This window comes from Chiloscyllium plagiosum, chromosome 17 (assembly GCF_004010195.1).
Source record: "Chiloscyllium plagiosum isolate BGI_BamShark_2017 chromosome 17, ASM401019v2, whole genome shotgun sequence".
Lineage (NCBI taxonomy): Eukaryota > Metazoa > Chordata > Chondrichthyes > Orectolobiformes > Hemiscylliidae > Chiloscyllium > Chiloscyllium plagiosum.
The window spans coordinates 758,312-775,421 of record NC_057726.1 but is presented as its reverse complement, the minus strand read 5'-3'; the positions used below and the strand labels follow the sequence as shown (position 1 = coordinate 775,421).

The following is a 17,110-nucleotide window of genomic DNA, read 5'->3' as shown; positions in this document are numbered from 1 at the left end:
CCCCATGACTTGTCCTACCTGCCTATCTTCTTTTCCACCTATCCACTCCTCCCTGACCTATCACCTTCATCCCCTCCCCCGCTCACCTATTGAACTCTATGCTACTTTCTCCCCCACCTTCTTCTCACTTATTTCTCCACCCTTCAGGCTCTCTGCCTGTATTCCTGATGAAGGGCTTTTGCCCAAAACGTCGATTTTACTGCTCCTCGGATGCAGCCTGAACTGGTGTGCTCCTCCAGCACCACTAATCCAGAATCTGGTTTCCAGCATCTGCTGTCATTGTTTTTACCCTGTTTGAGGACCCTAGCAGGTAAGACAGTGGAACAGCAATTTGTGATTTTTATAAATGACTTGGATGAGGAAATGGAAGGGTCGGTTAGTAAATTGGCTAATAACATGAAGGTTAGTGGATAGTGTGGAAGGCTGTTGTAGTTTGCGATGGGACAATGACAGGATGTAGAACTGAGCTGGCAAGTGGCAGATGAAGTTCAACTTGGAAAAGTGTGAAGTGATTCATTTTGGAAGGTCGAATTTGAATTCCGAATATAAGGTTAAAGGAGGAATTCTTGGCAGTGTGGAGGAACAGAGGGATCTTGAGGTCCATGTCCATAGATCCCTGAAAGTTGCCAGCCAGGTTGATAGCGTTGTTAAGAAGGCGTATGGTGGGGGACTCAACAAGATGGCGGCGATTCAGTAGAACTGCCGTGGACGGCATATTGGTATTTTTTGCCATCCCTGACTAACTCTTATGAGAGAATTGTTCATGTAAAACCTTGGGAACACACATTTGTTAATACTTGGGAGTGGAAGGGATGCCAAACGGAAAGGGAGCGAATAAACAGCAGCAGGGATGTCACACCTGCAGCACCGGGCACGCCAGTGGACTCTCCCGAACCCCCGAGGGACTTAACGGACTCGTAGAAATTGGTGGCAGCAATGGCAAGACTCACCGTGAAGCTTGAGGCTGCGATCAAGGAGATCCATGCCCAGATCCAACCCATCGCATCCATGCTGCAAAAGCATGAACTGGAGCTCCAGGGCCTCAGGGCGCAGATGGAGGAGGTGGAGGCGGAGGCTCAACCAAAGCCTCTGAAGCGGTGATCGAGTCCTCGTCTGGACGGATCCAGACCCTGGAACAGCAAGTATGGGCTTTGTGAGATCAAGTTGGCAACCTCAAAAATCGATGTCGGTAGATGAATCAACGAATTGTCAGGCTTCTGGAGGGTCAAGAAGGTGGGCAGCCAGTCAGCTTTTCTGAACCCTGGCTGCCATAGTTCTTGGGCCTTCAATCGTGCGGCCGGCAGCAGATTGAAAGGGCCTATTGGGAGCAGTTCACAGATCCGGACTGGTACAGCGCCCTCGCTCGGTCCTAGTGCACTTCCACATATACAGGGGCAAGCAAAAGGTGATAGAAGCCTCCAAATCACTGGGGAAAGATCCACAGGCACTGCTGCACAAGGGGCAAAATTATGTTTTTTCAAGATTGCTCAGCAGCTGTAATTCGAAAGAAGAAATTCTTTGATGAAGTTAAGAAGAAGCTGAGGAACCTGGGCATCCAGTACTCCATGAGGTACCCGTTGGTGCTTCATTTCAGCCACAAGGATTCAGTTTATATGTTTATCAGCAGATAAAACCAAGAACTTCGTGGACACTTGAAAATAGTCTGATTGAGCTGAAGAATATGGTTAATGTTTGTCCTCTTTTCCTTCTTACCCTGTGTTGTTTTCTTTTCCCTTTTTTCCTCTCTCCCTAATAATTTTTTAAAAGAAATCTTGGAATACGTTGTTCCTATAATATTGTTTTCAGTCATAATTGGGGTTGTCATAGAGCTGGGGATGGGCGGAAGGTTTATCCTGCCTTTGTCTTCTTTTGTTGATTTAAGGATCATCACATTGTTTACTTATTTATTTTTGCCCAAAGCTGGGGCACAGTCCGGGCTTGAAGGAGCTGTGAAGGGGGGGTGGATTTTCTCTGGGGCTCAGAGTTTTTTGTGAAGTCTGCTCCCCGTTCAGGAGACTAGGCAGCAGCACACAGCGAGACCCTGTCCCCAACCCGTCCAACACCGCCCCTCCGTTTGCTTCCGCCCCGATCTCCATCCGCTCCCATTCCCACCCATCTGCGCCCCCATCCAATCTGCCCCCCCTCATTCCCCATCCCTCCCCGCCTTCTGGGGCAGCCAAACTGTACACTAGCAGTAAGACTGCTGCGGCCTTTTGTGGGGTAAGTCTCCAAATAGAGCGCACACGCGCGCACACACAACTTTTTGATGGTTCCACCTCTGCCCTGCGTAGGACTATGTTGGAGAAACTATCTGGGGAAGGGGGGTTTAGGGTTTACCCCTGTGTAAATCTCCAGGGAAAGCGTGGGAGGAGAGAGTGAGGGAGGACGGGAGTTCAGTTATTTTTTGTGAAGTCTGCTCCCCGTTCAGGAGACTAGGCAGCAGCACACAGCGAGACCCTGTCCCCAACCCGTCCAACACCGCCCCTCCGTTTGCTTCCGCCCCGATCTCCATCCGCCGAGGCTCCCATCAATCCAGGACTGTTCTCGGCAGCATTTCAGTGAGCCAAGTTCGTTTTTAATCATTGTACCTGTAAACAAAAGACGTGATCAGGGTTGAAACAGCTCTATGACGTAATGTTTCTGTCAGGACCTTGAGATTCCCTTGGGATAACCCGGTATTCGGATAATTGATATTCGGATAATCAAGGTTCCCTTGTAATGTGGGAAACCAGAGAATTGGGAAGCTTACAAAGATCAACAGAGAGCAACAAAAAAAGTAATAAGGAGGGAGAAAATTAAATATGAGGGTAAGCTAGCCAGTAATATAAAGGAGGTAAAAACAAGGACTGCAGATGCTGGAAACCAGATTCTAGATTAGAGTGGTGCTGGAAAAGCACAGCATTTCAGGCAGCATCCGAGGAGCAGGAAAATCGACGTTTTGGGCAAAAGCCCTTCATCTCTATAACTGATTTCCAGCACCAGTAATATAAAGGAAGGCTCTAAGACTTCCTTTAGATATACAAAGGGCAAAGAGAGGCAAAAGTGAACATTGAGTTGCAGGAAAATGAAGCTGGTGAGACAGTAGTGGGGAACAAGGAAAGTAGCTGAGGAACTGAATAACTACTTTGTGTCAATCTTCACGGTGGAAGACACAAATAATATCCCAAAAAGTCAGAGTGCAGGAGCAGAGCTGAGTATGATGGCCATCAACAGGGAGAAGGTGCTCGAAAAACTGAATGGCTTGAAGGTGGATAAATTGCCTGGATTAGATGGACTATGCCGCAGAATTGTAAGGGAGATAGCTGAAGAGATAGTGGAGATGTTGGTGGTGATCTTTCAGGAATCGCTCGAATCAGGAAGGATCCCGGAGGATTGGAAAATTGCCAGCGTGACACATGTATAAAAAGGGAGTATGCAAAAGAGGGAAGTTATAGAATGATTAGCCTAACCTCGGTCATGAGTAAGATCTTGGAGACCATTGTGAAGGATGAGATTTCTAAATACTTGGAAATGTATGGTAAAATAAGGCAAAGTCAGCATGATTTTGTCAAAGGGAGGTCATGCCTGGCAAATCTTCTGGAATTCTTGGAGGAAGTAATGAGCAGGTTAGACCCAGGAGAGTCAATGGATGTAATCTACCTGGACTTCAAGAAGGCCTTTGACAAGCTGCCCCACTGGAGGCTACTGAATAAGATAAGGCCCCATGGTGTTAGAGGCAACGTGTTAGCTTGGATAGAAGCTTGGCTGTCTGGCAGAAAGCGGAGAGTGCGATAAAAGGGTCCTTGTCAGGATGGCAGCTGGTGATAAGTGGTGTTCCGCAAGGCTCAGTTTTGGGACTGCAACTTTTCAGTTTATACATCAACAATCTAAATGAAGGAACTGAGGGCATTCTGGCTAAGTTTGCAGAAGTTACAAAGATAGGTGGAGGGACAGGCAGCATTGAGGAGGCAGCCTGGCTGCAGAAAGATTTGGACAGGTTAGGAAAGTAGGCAAAGAATGGCAGAGAAAGTGTGAGGTCATGTATTTTGGTAGGAAGAATAGAGCATGGACTATATTCTAAATGGGGAGGAAATTCAGAAGACTAAAGTGAAAAGAGGATTGGGAATTCTAATCCAGGATTCACTCAGGGTACATTTGCAGGTTGAGTCAATGGTTTGGAAGGCAAATGCACTTATGGCATTTATTTTGAGAGGAGTTGAATATAATAGGGATGTATTTCTGAAGTTCTGGAAGGCTGTGGTCCGACCAGATTTGGAGTGCTGTGCACAGTTTTGGGCCCCATATCTCAGGAAGGATGTACTGGCCTTGGAGCATCTCAAGAGGAGATTCACAAGAATACTCTCAAGAATGAAAACCTTAACATGAGAGGAACATTTGAGGTCTCTGGGTCTATACTCGAGTTTAGAAGGATGAGGGGTGATTTAATTGAAACATACATAATACTGAATGGCCTGGACAGAGCAGATGTTGGGAAGATGTTTCCATTGATAGGAGAGACTGGGACCTGAGGGCACAGCCTTAGAGTAAAAAGGAAAGACCTTTTTAAAATGGAGATCAGAAGAAACTTCTTCAGCCAGAGAGCGGTGAATCTATGGAATTCACTGCAACAGAAGGCTGTGGAGGCCAGGTCATTAAGTATATTTAAGATTGAAATAGATAGGTTCTTGAATATCAAGGGTTACAGGGCAACAGCAGGAGTATGGGGTGGACAAACTTATCAGCAATGGTTGAATGGTGGAGCAGAGTCAATGGGCTGAATGGCCTAATTTCTGCTCCTCTGTCTTATGGTCTATAATGAGAGGGGGTTGGATAGAGTGTTTCCCCTAACAGAAAGGTCAGTTACTAGGGGCACAGATTTAAGCCCTGAAGAAGGGCTTATGCCCGAAACGTCGATTCTCCTGTTCCCTGGATGCTGCCTGACCTGCTGCGCTTTTCCAGCAACACATTTTCAGCACAGATTTAAGGTGATTGCCAAAAGGCCTTAGGTAAAATATTGCGTGTAAGGTTACTTTATTAAGATATGATGTGGAGAGTAATATATTGGTTTGGACAAAGGATTAGTTCACTAATATAAGACTGAGAGTTGGGAAAATAGGGATATTTGCAGGATGGCAACCTGTAACCAGTGGAGTGGCACAGAAATCAATATTGGGGCCACAATTATTCACAATATGTATTTATGACTTGGATAAGGAAAGTGAATGTTCTGTGGCCAAGTTTGCAGATGACACTAAAATAGATGGGAAGGTAAGTAGTGAGGATGAGTCTACTGAAGATGTAGGCAGAATAAGCAAGTGAGCAAAACGTTTGCAGGTACAATATAACATAGGAAAAGTGTGATGTTATGCATGTTGGTGGGAAGAATTTAAGAGCTCATTATTATTTAAATAGGGAAGAACTGCACAAAATTGCAGGTTTGGGGATCCTCATGCATGAATCATAATTTGAGATTTCTATATGTAATGAACCTTTATTGTCTTTGGTGTAACACTTCAATGTTTTCTGGAAATCTAACTTTAGCACCTCCAAGTGTTCCATAAACATAGAAAATCAAAACAGGAGTGGGCCACTTGTCCCTTTGAGCCTGCTCCATCATTCATTATAATTATGGCTGAACATGCAGATCAGTAGCCTGTTACTGCTTTTCCCCCATATTTGGCCCCAAATGCTTTCACATAGAAACATAGAATGTAAGTGCTGGAGTAGGCCATTCGGCCTTTCAAACCTACACCACCATTCATTACTGATCGTGCAATTTCAGTATCTCATTCCCATCCTCGTCCCATACATCTTGATCCCTTTAGCCACAAGGATCACATCCAGCTCCCTCTTGAATATATCTAATGAACTGGCCCCAACAATTTACTGTGGGAGAGAATTCCACGAGTTCATAACTGAGTGAAGAAATTCTTCCTCATCTCAGTCTTGAATGGCCTACCCCTTATTCTTCCCCAACATTGGGAACATTTTTACTGCACCTAGCCTGTCCAGTCCCATCAGGATTTTATATGTTTCCATGAGATACTCCCCCACTTCTTCTAAATTCCAGGTATACAAGCTCAGTCAATCCAGTCTTTCCTCATATTTCAGTCCTGCCATCCCAGGAATCAATTTGGTGAACCTTCACTGGATTTCCTCAATAGCAATGTCCTTCCTCAGGATAGAGACTAAAACTGCACACAATACTCCAGGTGTGGCCTCACCAAGGCCCTGTATAACTGCAGCAAGACATCATTACTCATTTATTCAAATTGTCTTGCTATGAAGGCTAGCATGCCATTAGCTTTCCTCACTGCCTGCTGCACCTGCATGCCAATCTTCAACAATTGTTCCACCATGATACCCAGGTCTCACTTTTCCTAAACTGCCACTATTCAGATAATCTGCCTTCCATGCCATTAGCTTTCCTCACTGCCTGCTGCACCTGCATGCCAATCTTCAACAATTGTTCCACCATGATACCCAGGTCTCACCTTTTCCTAAACTGCCACTATTCAGATAATCTGCCTTCCTGTTTTTCTGACCGAAGTGGATCACCTCACATTTATCCACATTATATTTCATTTGTCAAGTATTTGACAATGCAGCCAGTCTGTCCACGTCACCCTGCAGCCTCTTAGCATCCTCCTCAAAGCACACAGTGCCACCCAGCTTCGTGTCATCTGCAAATTCGGAGATATTACATTCAATTCCTTCGTCCAAATCGTTAATGATTATTGTGAACAGCTGAGGTCCCAGCACTGAACCCTATGGTACCCCACTTGTCACTGCCTGCCATTCTGAAAAGGACCCGTTTATTCCAACTCTCTGCTTCCTGCCTGGCAACCAATTCTGTATCCATGTCAGTACATTACCTCCAATACATGAGCTTAAATTTCCTTCCTAACCTCTACTGGTCACATTCTCAAAAAATTCCAGAAGATTTGTCAAGCATGATTTCTCTTTAGTGAATCTATATTGACTAGGACTGATTTCCTCACCACTTTCCAAATGCTAAGATAATACATCCTTAATGATTGACTCCCCCATTTGCTCCACCACTGATATCAGGCTAACCAGACTATAATTTCCCCATTTTTTCTTTTTTTTTTAGAGAGTGGAGTTACATTAGCCACTCTCGTCCATTGGAACTCTTCCAGAATCTGTTGAATGCTGGAAAATGATTACCAATGCCGCCTCTATTTCTTGGGCCAGTTCCTCAAGTACTTTGGGATGCAGAGCAACAGGCCCTGGGGAACTTAACAGGTTTTAATTCCATCAAATTCCACAATACCATTTCCTCACTAACAAGGATTTCCTTCAGTTCCTCCTTTGTGTTTGACCCTCTGACTCCCAGCATTTCCTAAAGGTTATTTGTGTCCTCCTTTGTGAAGACAAATCCTGCAATCTCTTTGTTGTCTAATATGAATTCATTTAATTCTAACTGCAAGGGGCCGACATTTGTCTTCAGTCTTTTTCTTTTCACTTATCTACAGAAGCTTCTGCAGTCAGTTTTTATGTTTTCCACAAGCAGACTTTCATGTTCTATTTTCCCTATTTGAGTTAAACCCTTTGTCCTCCTCTGTTGAATTTTAAAGTCCTTCCAAACCTCTGGTTTGCTGCTTTTCCTGGTCAATTTATGTGCATCCTCTTTGGCTTTAACACTAACCCTGAGTTCCCTTGTTAGCCATGATTGAGCCACCTTCCCTGTTGTATGCCACACAGGGATGTATAGTTGTTGAAGTTCATCCACGTGTTCTTTAATGTCTGCCATTGCCTATCTACCATCAAACCCCTTAAGTATCCTTGGTCAGCTTATTCTAGCCAATGTATGCCTCATACCATCAAAGTTAGCTTTCTTTAAGTTCAGGACCTTAGTTTCACATTTAATTGTGTCACACTTCACCTTAATGAAGAACTCTACCATATTATGGTCAGCTTCCCCAAAGGATCTCTCACCATATTGATGCTAATTAAACCTTCTCATTACAATCCAATCTAGGATGGTTTGCTCTCTCGTTGGTTCCTCGACATATTGATCGAGGAAACCATCCCTCATACATTTCCAGGAAATCCTCCTCCTTCACATTGCTGCCAGTTTGGTTAGTCCAATCGATATGTAGATTGAAGCCACCAATTTCTCCTCAATCATTTTGGCATCAGTAGCTTCCTGTAGTAGCAAATTCCACAGGCTACCCCTCTCTGGGTGAAGAAATTTCTCCACATCTCAGTCTTAAATAGTTTACCTGATTCCTTAGACTATGGCCTTGGTTCCAGACTCCCTGCTTTTGGGATCATCCTTCTTGCATCTACCTTGTCTAGTCAAGTTAACATTTTATAGGTTTCTATGAGAACCAGGAATCAGTCTGGTGAACCTTAATTACCTTCCCTGTACAACAAGAACATCCTTCCTCAGTGAAGGAGATTAAAACTGCACACAGTATTCCAGGTGTGGTTTCATCAAGGGCCTGTGTAATTGCAGCAAAACATCCTCGTTCCTGTACTCAAATCCTCTCAGTATGAAGACCGTCGTACTATTTGTGTTCTGTACTGGCTGCTGTACCTGTATGCTCACCTTCAGCAACTGATGTACTAGGACAGTTAGGTCTATTTTCACTTTCCCCTCTCTCAATTTATAGCTATTGAAATAATAATCTGCTTTCCTGTTTTTGCTACCGAAATGGATAGCTTCATATTTATTCACAGTATATTTCTGTCATGTTTTTGCCTACTCAAGCACTTGTCAAAATTACACTGAAGCATAAGATCATAAGAAATGGGAACAGGAGTAAGCTGTTGAGCCCCTCAAATCTGCTCTGCAATTCAATAGGATCATGGTTGATCTCACATTCTTCACATCCATTTTACTGCCCTTTCCCCATAACCCTTGATTCCTCTACTCTTCAAGAATCTATCGATTTAACTCAGCTTTATACACAAGGACTGTGGCCCCACGGCTCTCTGTGGCAAGGAGTTCCAAAGACACTCAACCTCCTGAGAGATGAATTTTCTCCTCATCTCAGTCTTAAATGATCACCCTTAATTCTGAGACTATGTCCTCTGGTTCTAGACTCTTCAAAGAGGGAATTATCTCCAACAACTTACCCTGTCGAGCCACTTAAGAATCTTTTATGTTTCAATGAGATTGCCATTGAGTACAATCCCAACCTGTTTAAGCTTTGCTCGTAATCCCTCCATACCAGGGATCATCCTAGTGAGCTTTCTTTGAACAGGCTCCCCAATTAACTTATATCTTCCCTAAATAAGGGGACCAAAACTGCTCACAATACTCCAGATGTGGTCTCACCAGCACCTTGTACAGTTGCAGAAAGACTTCCCAACTTTTAGATTCCATCTCTCTTGAAATAAGGGCCAACATTCCATTAACCTTCCTGATTGCCTACTGCACCCGTGTGTTAACTTTCTATGTTTCATGCACAAACATCCCCAAGTCCATGCATCTCTGCATCATCCTCGCAGCTCACCCTCCCCCCCCGCCCCCCCACTTTGCTTTGTGTTATCTGCAAATTTAGAGATATTACATTCAGTTCCCTTATCCAAATTATTACCATATATTGTGAGTAGCTGTGGTCCTAGCACTATTCCCTTTAGCACCCAACTAGTTACTGCCTGCTGTACAGAAAAAAAGAACAATTTGCTTCTACTCTTTGTTTCTTATCTGCCAATTTATTTTCTATCCATCCATCACAATACACCATTCCAAATCCCATGTACATTAATTTTTTTGTTTAGTTTCTGTCCAACATAAAGCAGTTAAGGCCAAAATATTGAATAATTTCAAGCAGTTATAATTCTTCGGGATCAGGGATATGGGGAATGTTGAGATGGATGATCCGCCATGATCATAATGAATGACTGAGCTGGCTCAGAAGGCCGAATGGTGTATTCCTGCTCCTATTTTCTATATTCCCCTTTAGCCACAACACATTACTTCAAAAGTTGATTGGAGTCGACTGTTCGCAGATAAAGGTATGTCTGAGAAGTGGGAGACTTTCAAAAATGTGATAACGAGAGTTGAGAATCATTATGTTTCTGTTCGAGTGAAAGGTAAGGCTGATTGGATTAGAGAACAATGAATGAATAAAGATATTGAGGCTGTTGTCAAGAATAAAAAAGCATCATAGATTAGATATAAACAACTGTATTCAAATACAGTTCTTAAACAGTATAGAGAGGGTCGGGACATTCTTAAAAGTGAGATCAGGAAGGCAAAGAGAAGAAATGAAATAGCTTTAGCAAATAAGGTTCAAGATAAGTCAAAGAGATTCTGCAAATACATTAAGAGCAAAAGAACAACTTGAGAGAGAGTAGGCCCCATTAAAGTTCAAGAGGTCATCTTTGTGTTGAACCTCAGAAGAAGGGAGAGATATTAAATGAATGTATTGCATCAGTTTTTACTGTGGACAAAGAAATAGAGGCCAGAGAACTCAGGGAAATAACTATTGATGTTTGAAAACAATTCACGTTACAAAAGAGGAATTGCTGGAAATCTTGGAAAATATAAAAGTGGATAAATCTCTGGGATCTGATCTAGTGTATCCCAGGTCTTTGTGGGGGGTTAGGGAGTAAATTGTGGGGCTCCTTGCAGAAATATTTGTATTATCTGTAGATTGGGTTAGGTGCCGAATGACTGGAGAGTAGCTAATATTGTGCCTTTGTTTAAGAAGGAATGCAAAGAAAAGCCTGGGAACTACAGAGGAACCTCGACTCTGAGTTTCGATTATCCGACCAAGATTGTACGGTCCCGATGCTTGGCTAAACTATGTTATCCAGCATTCGATTATCCGGCACTCAATTGCCTGTGTCGCTCAGATAATCAAAGTTTCTCTGTATAGACCTGTGAGTCTGACTTCAACAGTGGATAAGTTGTTGGAGATAATTCTGAAAGATAGGATTTATGTGTGTTTAGAGAGGCAAGAAATAAGTAGGGATAGTCAGCATGGTTTTGTGCAAGGGAAATTGTGTCTCACAAACTTTATTGAGTTTTTTGAGGAAGTAACCAAGAAGATTGATGAGGGCAGAGCGGTAGACCTTGTTTACTTGGACTTTACTAAAGTCTTTGACAAGATTCCACATGATAAACTAATTAGTAAAGTTAGATCACGTGGGATTCAAGGTGAACTTGCCAATTGTATGCAAAATTGGCTTAAGAGTAGTAGACAGAGTGTGATGGCAGAGGGGTGTTTTTCAGACTGGAGGCTTGTGACCAACGTGTTCCACAGGGATCAGTGCTAGGTCACTTTTGTTTGTCATTTATGTAAATGATTTAAATGAGAATGTAGAAAGCATGGTTAGTAAATTTGTGGATGACACCAAGATTGGTGGTATCGTGGACAATGAAGAAGGTTATGTAAGATTACAAAGAGATCTTGATCGATTGGGTTAATGGATTGAAGAATGGCAAATGCAATTTAACTTGGGTAAATGTGAGGTATTGCATTTTGGTAAAACAAGCAAAGACAAGACTTATACAATTAAAAATAGGACCTTGGGCAGTGTTATAGACCAGAGAGACTGAGGGGTTCCAGTATATAATTCTTTGAAGTTTGCATCACATATAGATAGCGTGGTTAAGAAGGCATCTAACCTTCTTAAGGTTGCCTTCTTGGCACAGATCTTTCAGTATAGGAATTGGGAAGTTATGTTGAGATTGTACAGGAAGTTGATGAGGCCTCTTGAGTTACTGTATCCAGTTCAAGTCTCCCTGTTATAGGAAGGATATTAAGCTGGAGAGGGTTCAGAAGAGATTTACTAGGATGTTGCCAGGGATGGAAGGTTTGAGTTATGGGAAGAGGCTGGGACATTTTCTCACTATAGCGTAGGAAGTTGAAGGGTGACCTTATTGAGGTTTATAAAATCATGAGGGATATAGATAACATGAATGGTAGATGTCTTTTCCCTCAGGTGGGGGATTTCAAAACTAGGGGCTATATTTTTAAGGTGAGAGAAGAAAGATTTTAAAAAGACATGAGCAATTATTTTACACAGCAAGAGGTTCATCTGTGGAATGAACTTGCACAGGAAATGGTGGTTGCGGGGACAGTTACAACTTTTAAAAGACATTTAGATAAGTACATGAATAAGCAATGTTGGGAGGGTAATGGGTGAAATGCGGGCAGCTGGGACTAGTTTAATTTGGGCTTAAGGTTGGCATAGACTGTTTGGACCAAAGGGTCTGTTTCTGTGCTGTATGATTTTGACTCTCCAACTCCAACAGATGGTTCAACATGATTTACCCTTTCACAAAACCAGGTTAATTCTACATGATTACCTTGGATTGTTCCACATATCCTGCTATAACATCTTTAATATGAGCTCTAATTTCCTATGACAACTTTTAAGTTAACTGGTCTGGATTTCCTGCTTTCTGTCTGAGTCCCTTTTTGCATAATGCAGTTATATTTGCTATCTTCCAATCTAGAGGAACCTCCCCCCAAATCTAGTAGGTTTTGGAAAAATTGTGGCCAACACGTCAACTATCTCACTAGCCTACTGCATTTAAGACCCTAGGATTAAGACCATCAAGATCTAGATAGTTGTTAGCTCACAGCTCCAACAATTTGCTTCGTATCACTTGCCTGATAATTGTAATTTCTTTCTTCCTCCCTTCCGTTTCCTGATATTGCCTAATTCTGGGATGTTGCCTATATTCTCTAGAATGAAGACATGCAAAAGAAGTGTTCAATTCTTCTGCCGTTTCCTTATTTTCAAATATTCATTCCACCAATTTACTTTCTTTAGGATCGATAGTCACTTTGTACTTTTTCCCTTTTTAAATATGTAGAGAAACTCTTTCTTATGGACTTGAAATCTGACCAGCTTTTCAGATCTCGGTCTCTTGACTACCTTGTAAACCCTGAGAAGTTGAATTGAGATGATTTCCAAAGACATGGAATCAGACTAATTTCTGTCCAAGCCAAAGCTTACTTAGAAGACCTTCCAATAGTCTATGGCGGTCAGAAATTCATTTTTATCAACAAGAAAACCAATGGATTATGAGAATTCATTAAATTCTGCGTTTTGATTTTCAGACCAGTGCACAATAAAGTGTTTTTTTGTCTTTTCTAAATGCCATCTATTGAGTTATCTTTTGTGATTTGTGTGTTTACTTTGATATTAAAAGGGGATGTTGTTCTAATTCTGGATTACAATGTCATCTACTGTATCCATTGCACCCAATGTGATCTTCTCTACATCAGGGAGACAAGACGCCTACTTACAGATTGTTTCAGAGAACATCTCTGGGACACCCGCACCAACCAACTCCCCACCCCGTGGCCTAACACTTCAACTCCCTCTTCCACTCCGTCAAGGACATGCAGGTCCTGGGCCCCCTCCATCAACAAATCCTTACCACCCGACACCTGGAGGAAGAACGCCTCATATTCCACCTTGGGACCCTGCAACCACGTGCGAGCAATGTGGATTTCAAGTTTCTTCATTTCCACTCCCCCCACATTATTCCAGTCCCAAGTCTCCAACTCGGCACTGCTCTCCTGACCTGTCCATCACCTTTCCCATCTATCCGCTCCACGCTCCTCTCCAACCTATCACCTTCTCCTTCACTTTCTGGAGATGCCGGTGTTGGGGTATACAAGGTTTAAAAATCACACAACACCAGGTTATAGTCCAACAGGTTTAATTGGAAGCGCTAGCTTTCGGAACGCTGCCCCTTCATCAGGTGGTTGTGGAGTACACAATTGTAAGACACAAAATTTATACTAAAAGTTTACAGTGTGATGTAACTGAAATTATACATTGAAAAATGTCTAGATTATTTGTTAAGTCTCTCATCTGTTAGGAAGATCATGATAGTTTCACTTCTTTCATATGTAAATCACAAAACTTGAATAAAAAGTTACATTCTCAGGTTAACTGTAAGTGATCCAACCAAAAAACACACCAGTGAAATAAAAACATTGATCAGGACTTTGGATCCAGTCCTTCAGAGTTTCCTATTCACCCTCATCCCACGTACTTCTCGCATAGGCGACTTCTACTGCCTTCCAAAGGTACACCAAGCCGATACACCAGGACATCGCATCGTTTCAGGCAATGGGACCCTGTGTGAGAACGTCTCTGGCTAGGTCGAAGGCATCTTGAAGCCTTCGACATGCAGGGGATCCCCAGCTTCTGTCACGACACTATGGATTTCTTAGAAACTCAGCACCCATGGACCATTCAAACCAGGAACATTCCTCGTCACAATGGATGTTTCCGCATTCTACACCAGCATCCCCACAATGATGGCATCGCGGCAACAGCCTCAGTATTCAACACCAACAACTGCCAATTTCCGAACACCGTCCTACAACTCATCCGCTTTATCCTCAATCACAAAGACTTCACAACATAAACTTAGGGAATAATTCACCGAGCGTGGCAGCCAGACCAACAGGGGCAGACCGGACCTCCCAGTCTCCACCCATTTTCATTCCCTCAACCACACCTTTTTTGACATGACCATCCACCTGGGCAGCCTACAGCCTGGAGTTCTCCAATTTCAAATAACTTCCCTTCGGCAGCCCCTCCCCCTCCCTTCCACTCCACCACCCGGATTCAAACCTCCCATTAACCAACCAGGTTGTACCAACTACCTGTCTTCACCTATCCCCACTTCACCACCCTGCCACTGCCACCCCCTTTATCTACAGCTCCCCCCCACACCCATCCCCATTCCTGAAGAAGGGTTACACCCGAAAGGTCGACTTCTGCACCTCCTGATGCTGCCTGGCTTGCTGTGTTCTTCCCTCCTCCTGCCTGTCTGATCCCAAATTGCTTGTTAGCATAATCCTTTGCACATTCAGGATTATTCAGCAAATGTTGCCTAATTGCCCAATCGCAACTAATGTTGGTTTTCCACTTGAATTGTTATACTTGTAAATTGTTCTGGTGAGTGCAAGAAAAAAACATCTTTGACAAAATGTCTTTTTCCAGCAATACTAAAGTTCTGCAGTACTACACTATTGTAAATGTTGTGATTCAATCACCAAAATGGCCATTTTTCTCTTTTGTAGTGCTGCTATCCACAATAGAAGGAATTTTCACGAGGTTTCTTTAATTGACTCAAAAAAATCCAATTGTTACAAAACAAGATTTATTTCTATAATCAAATTACAAAACTGGTTAATAACAAAGCTATAATTCAGAATTAGAACCACATTTCCTTTTAATATCAAAGCAAAAACACTTACACAAAAGACAACACAACTTAATAAATGGCACTGTATTTCGAAAGGACAAAAGGGAACTTTTTTTGGCCACTGAATTTGATGAATTCTCACAATCCATCAGTGTTCTTGCTGATAAAATTGAATTACTGTCAGCCATCGATTGTTGGAAGGTCTTACAAACAAACTTTGATGATTGCATCATGCTGGAGATAGTAAGTGAGAACAAGGGGAATCCTATTGTGGTTTCGGGAGGGAGGGTGAAGCTAAGGGCAGAATTCAGGGAAATGGGCTGTCAAGGGCTTTTTCAACTAAATGCTTTCACATTCTGCTTTCCCTGAAAGGACTGCAGTCCACTTGTCCAGTTCCTCCAACTCAACTTTATCTATTTCAATGATGTTACCTTAAAATACAGGAAAGGGACATTCAGCCCACTATGACACCAAATTAAACTAATCCTTCTGCCTGCGCCTTGGTCCTTCCACGATATCACTTCCAACGTGTCTTCATTTTTCCTCAACTGCAGATTCCCTCAATGTTTCTCTTACACCCCCACCTGTGGCCCATGTAGTGTCATAAATGACTCACTGCTTAGCCTTATTACTGTTGTATCGATCCTGGTATCATCTTGAATCTCTCGGAGTCTCTCAATGGCCTTGTTATGCTTCCAAATTAATATACCAAAACCAACATGGACGGTATAATAATAATCCAAAATATGATCTAAAGTGTGTGATGTTTGCTGCTGTGAGCACTGACCTAGATTGCTGATGCACTAGGTTCCAGGGAGCTGCTTTGAGAAAATGAATTTTCAGTCATGATCAACCTGGCTTCAGCATGGCACTCAATACTGGGAAAATGTATGAGTTCTTCCTGGAGGCCTGACAACAGTTCCTTGCTGCCTACATAAAGTCACTCATTGTCTCTGAAACTTCCTTCCAGGTGACAGAATGTCTTACAGCCATTGTGAAGACAGAACGGGAATCTGAGGTGCGTCGAGCTGCAGTTCATGTCATCACTCTCTTACTCCGTGGACTCAGTGAAAAGACATTCCAGGTAAGGGAAGTCATTTACAGTTTAAATCTTTATTGCAGCAAAAGGAAGGGGCAATAATCAACTATGTGGTGTTAGATTCTCTGAAGAAAGCTCATAGTACCTGCTTGCAGAGATTTGGGTTTGCTGACATTCTACTGCAATACTAAGACAGTGCTATCCTGTCTGGGGGTGTTCCCAGTAGTGCTGAAAGAGGTTTCTGTATCATCTATGTCTAATCTAGTTCCTCTATTTTAATAATAATTACAGACTCTGGTGGCAATTTAACATTCATAAAGAGACAGCAACCAGTAGTCAGTAACTAGCACTCAGTGAAAATTAATCTTTAGATGTAAACAATATCCTTTCCATCAACAACTTCATCCAGGACTTAAATTTTTTTTTAGATTAGATTACTTGCAGTGTGGAAATAGGCCCTTCGGCCCAACAAGTCCACACCAACCTGCCGAAGTGCAACCCACCCAGACCCATTCCCCTACATCTAACACTATGGGCAATTTAGCATGGCCAGTTCACCTAACCTGCACATTTTTGGACTGTGGGAGGAAACCGGAGCACCCGGAAGAAACCCACGCAGACACGGGGAGAATGTGCAAACTCCACACAGTCACTCACCTGAGGTGGGAATTGAACCCAGGTCTCTGGTGCTGTGAGGCAGCAGTGCTAACCACTGTGCCATCAGCCAATGATCATAAGACCATAAGACATAGGAGCGGAAGTAAGGCCATTCGGCCCATCGAGTCCACTCCGCCATTCAATCATGGCTGATGGGCATTTCAACTCCACTTACCCGCATTCTCCCCGTAGCCCTTAATTCCTTGTGACATCAAGAATTTATCAATCTCTGCCTTGAAGACATTTAGCATCCTGGCCTCCACTGCACTCTG

The 17,110-nt window shown here is 42.9% G+C and overlaps 1 protein-coding gene across 2 annotated transcripts in view; it reads left to right on the top strand.

Annotated features, from left to right (window-relative positions):
• The window catches only part of tango6 (transport and golgi organization 6 homolog (Drosophila)), a 194,812-nt gene that overhangs the window by 173,476 nt on the left and 4,226 nt on the right, over positions 1-17,110 (top strand). For both annotated transcript variants that reach the window (XM_043706471.1, XM_043706470.1), the window contains exon 17: positions 16,113-16,226. In XM_043706471.1, the coding sequence (XP_043562406.1) occupies positions 16,113-16,226 (114 nt within the window). The remainder of the gene's footprint in view (positions 1-16,112; positions 16,227-17,110) is intronic.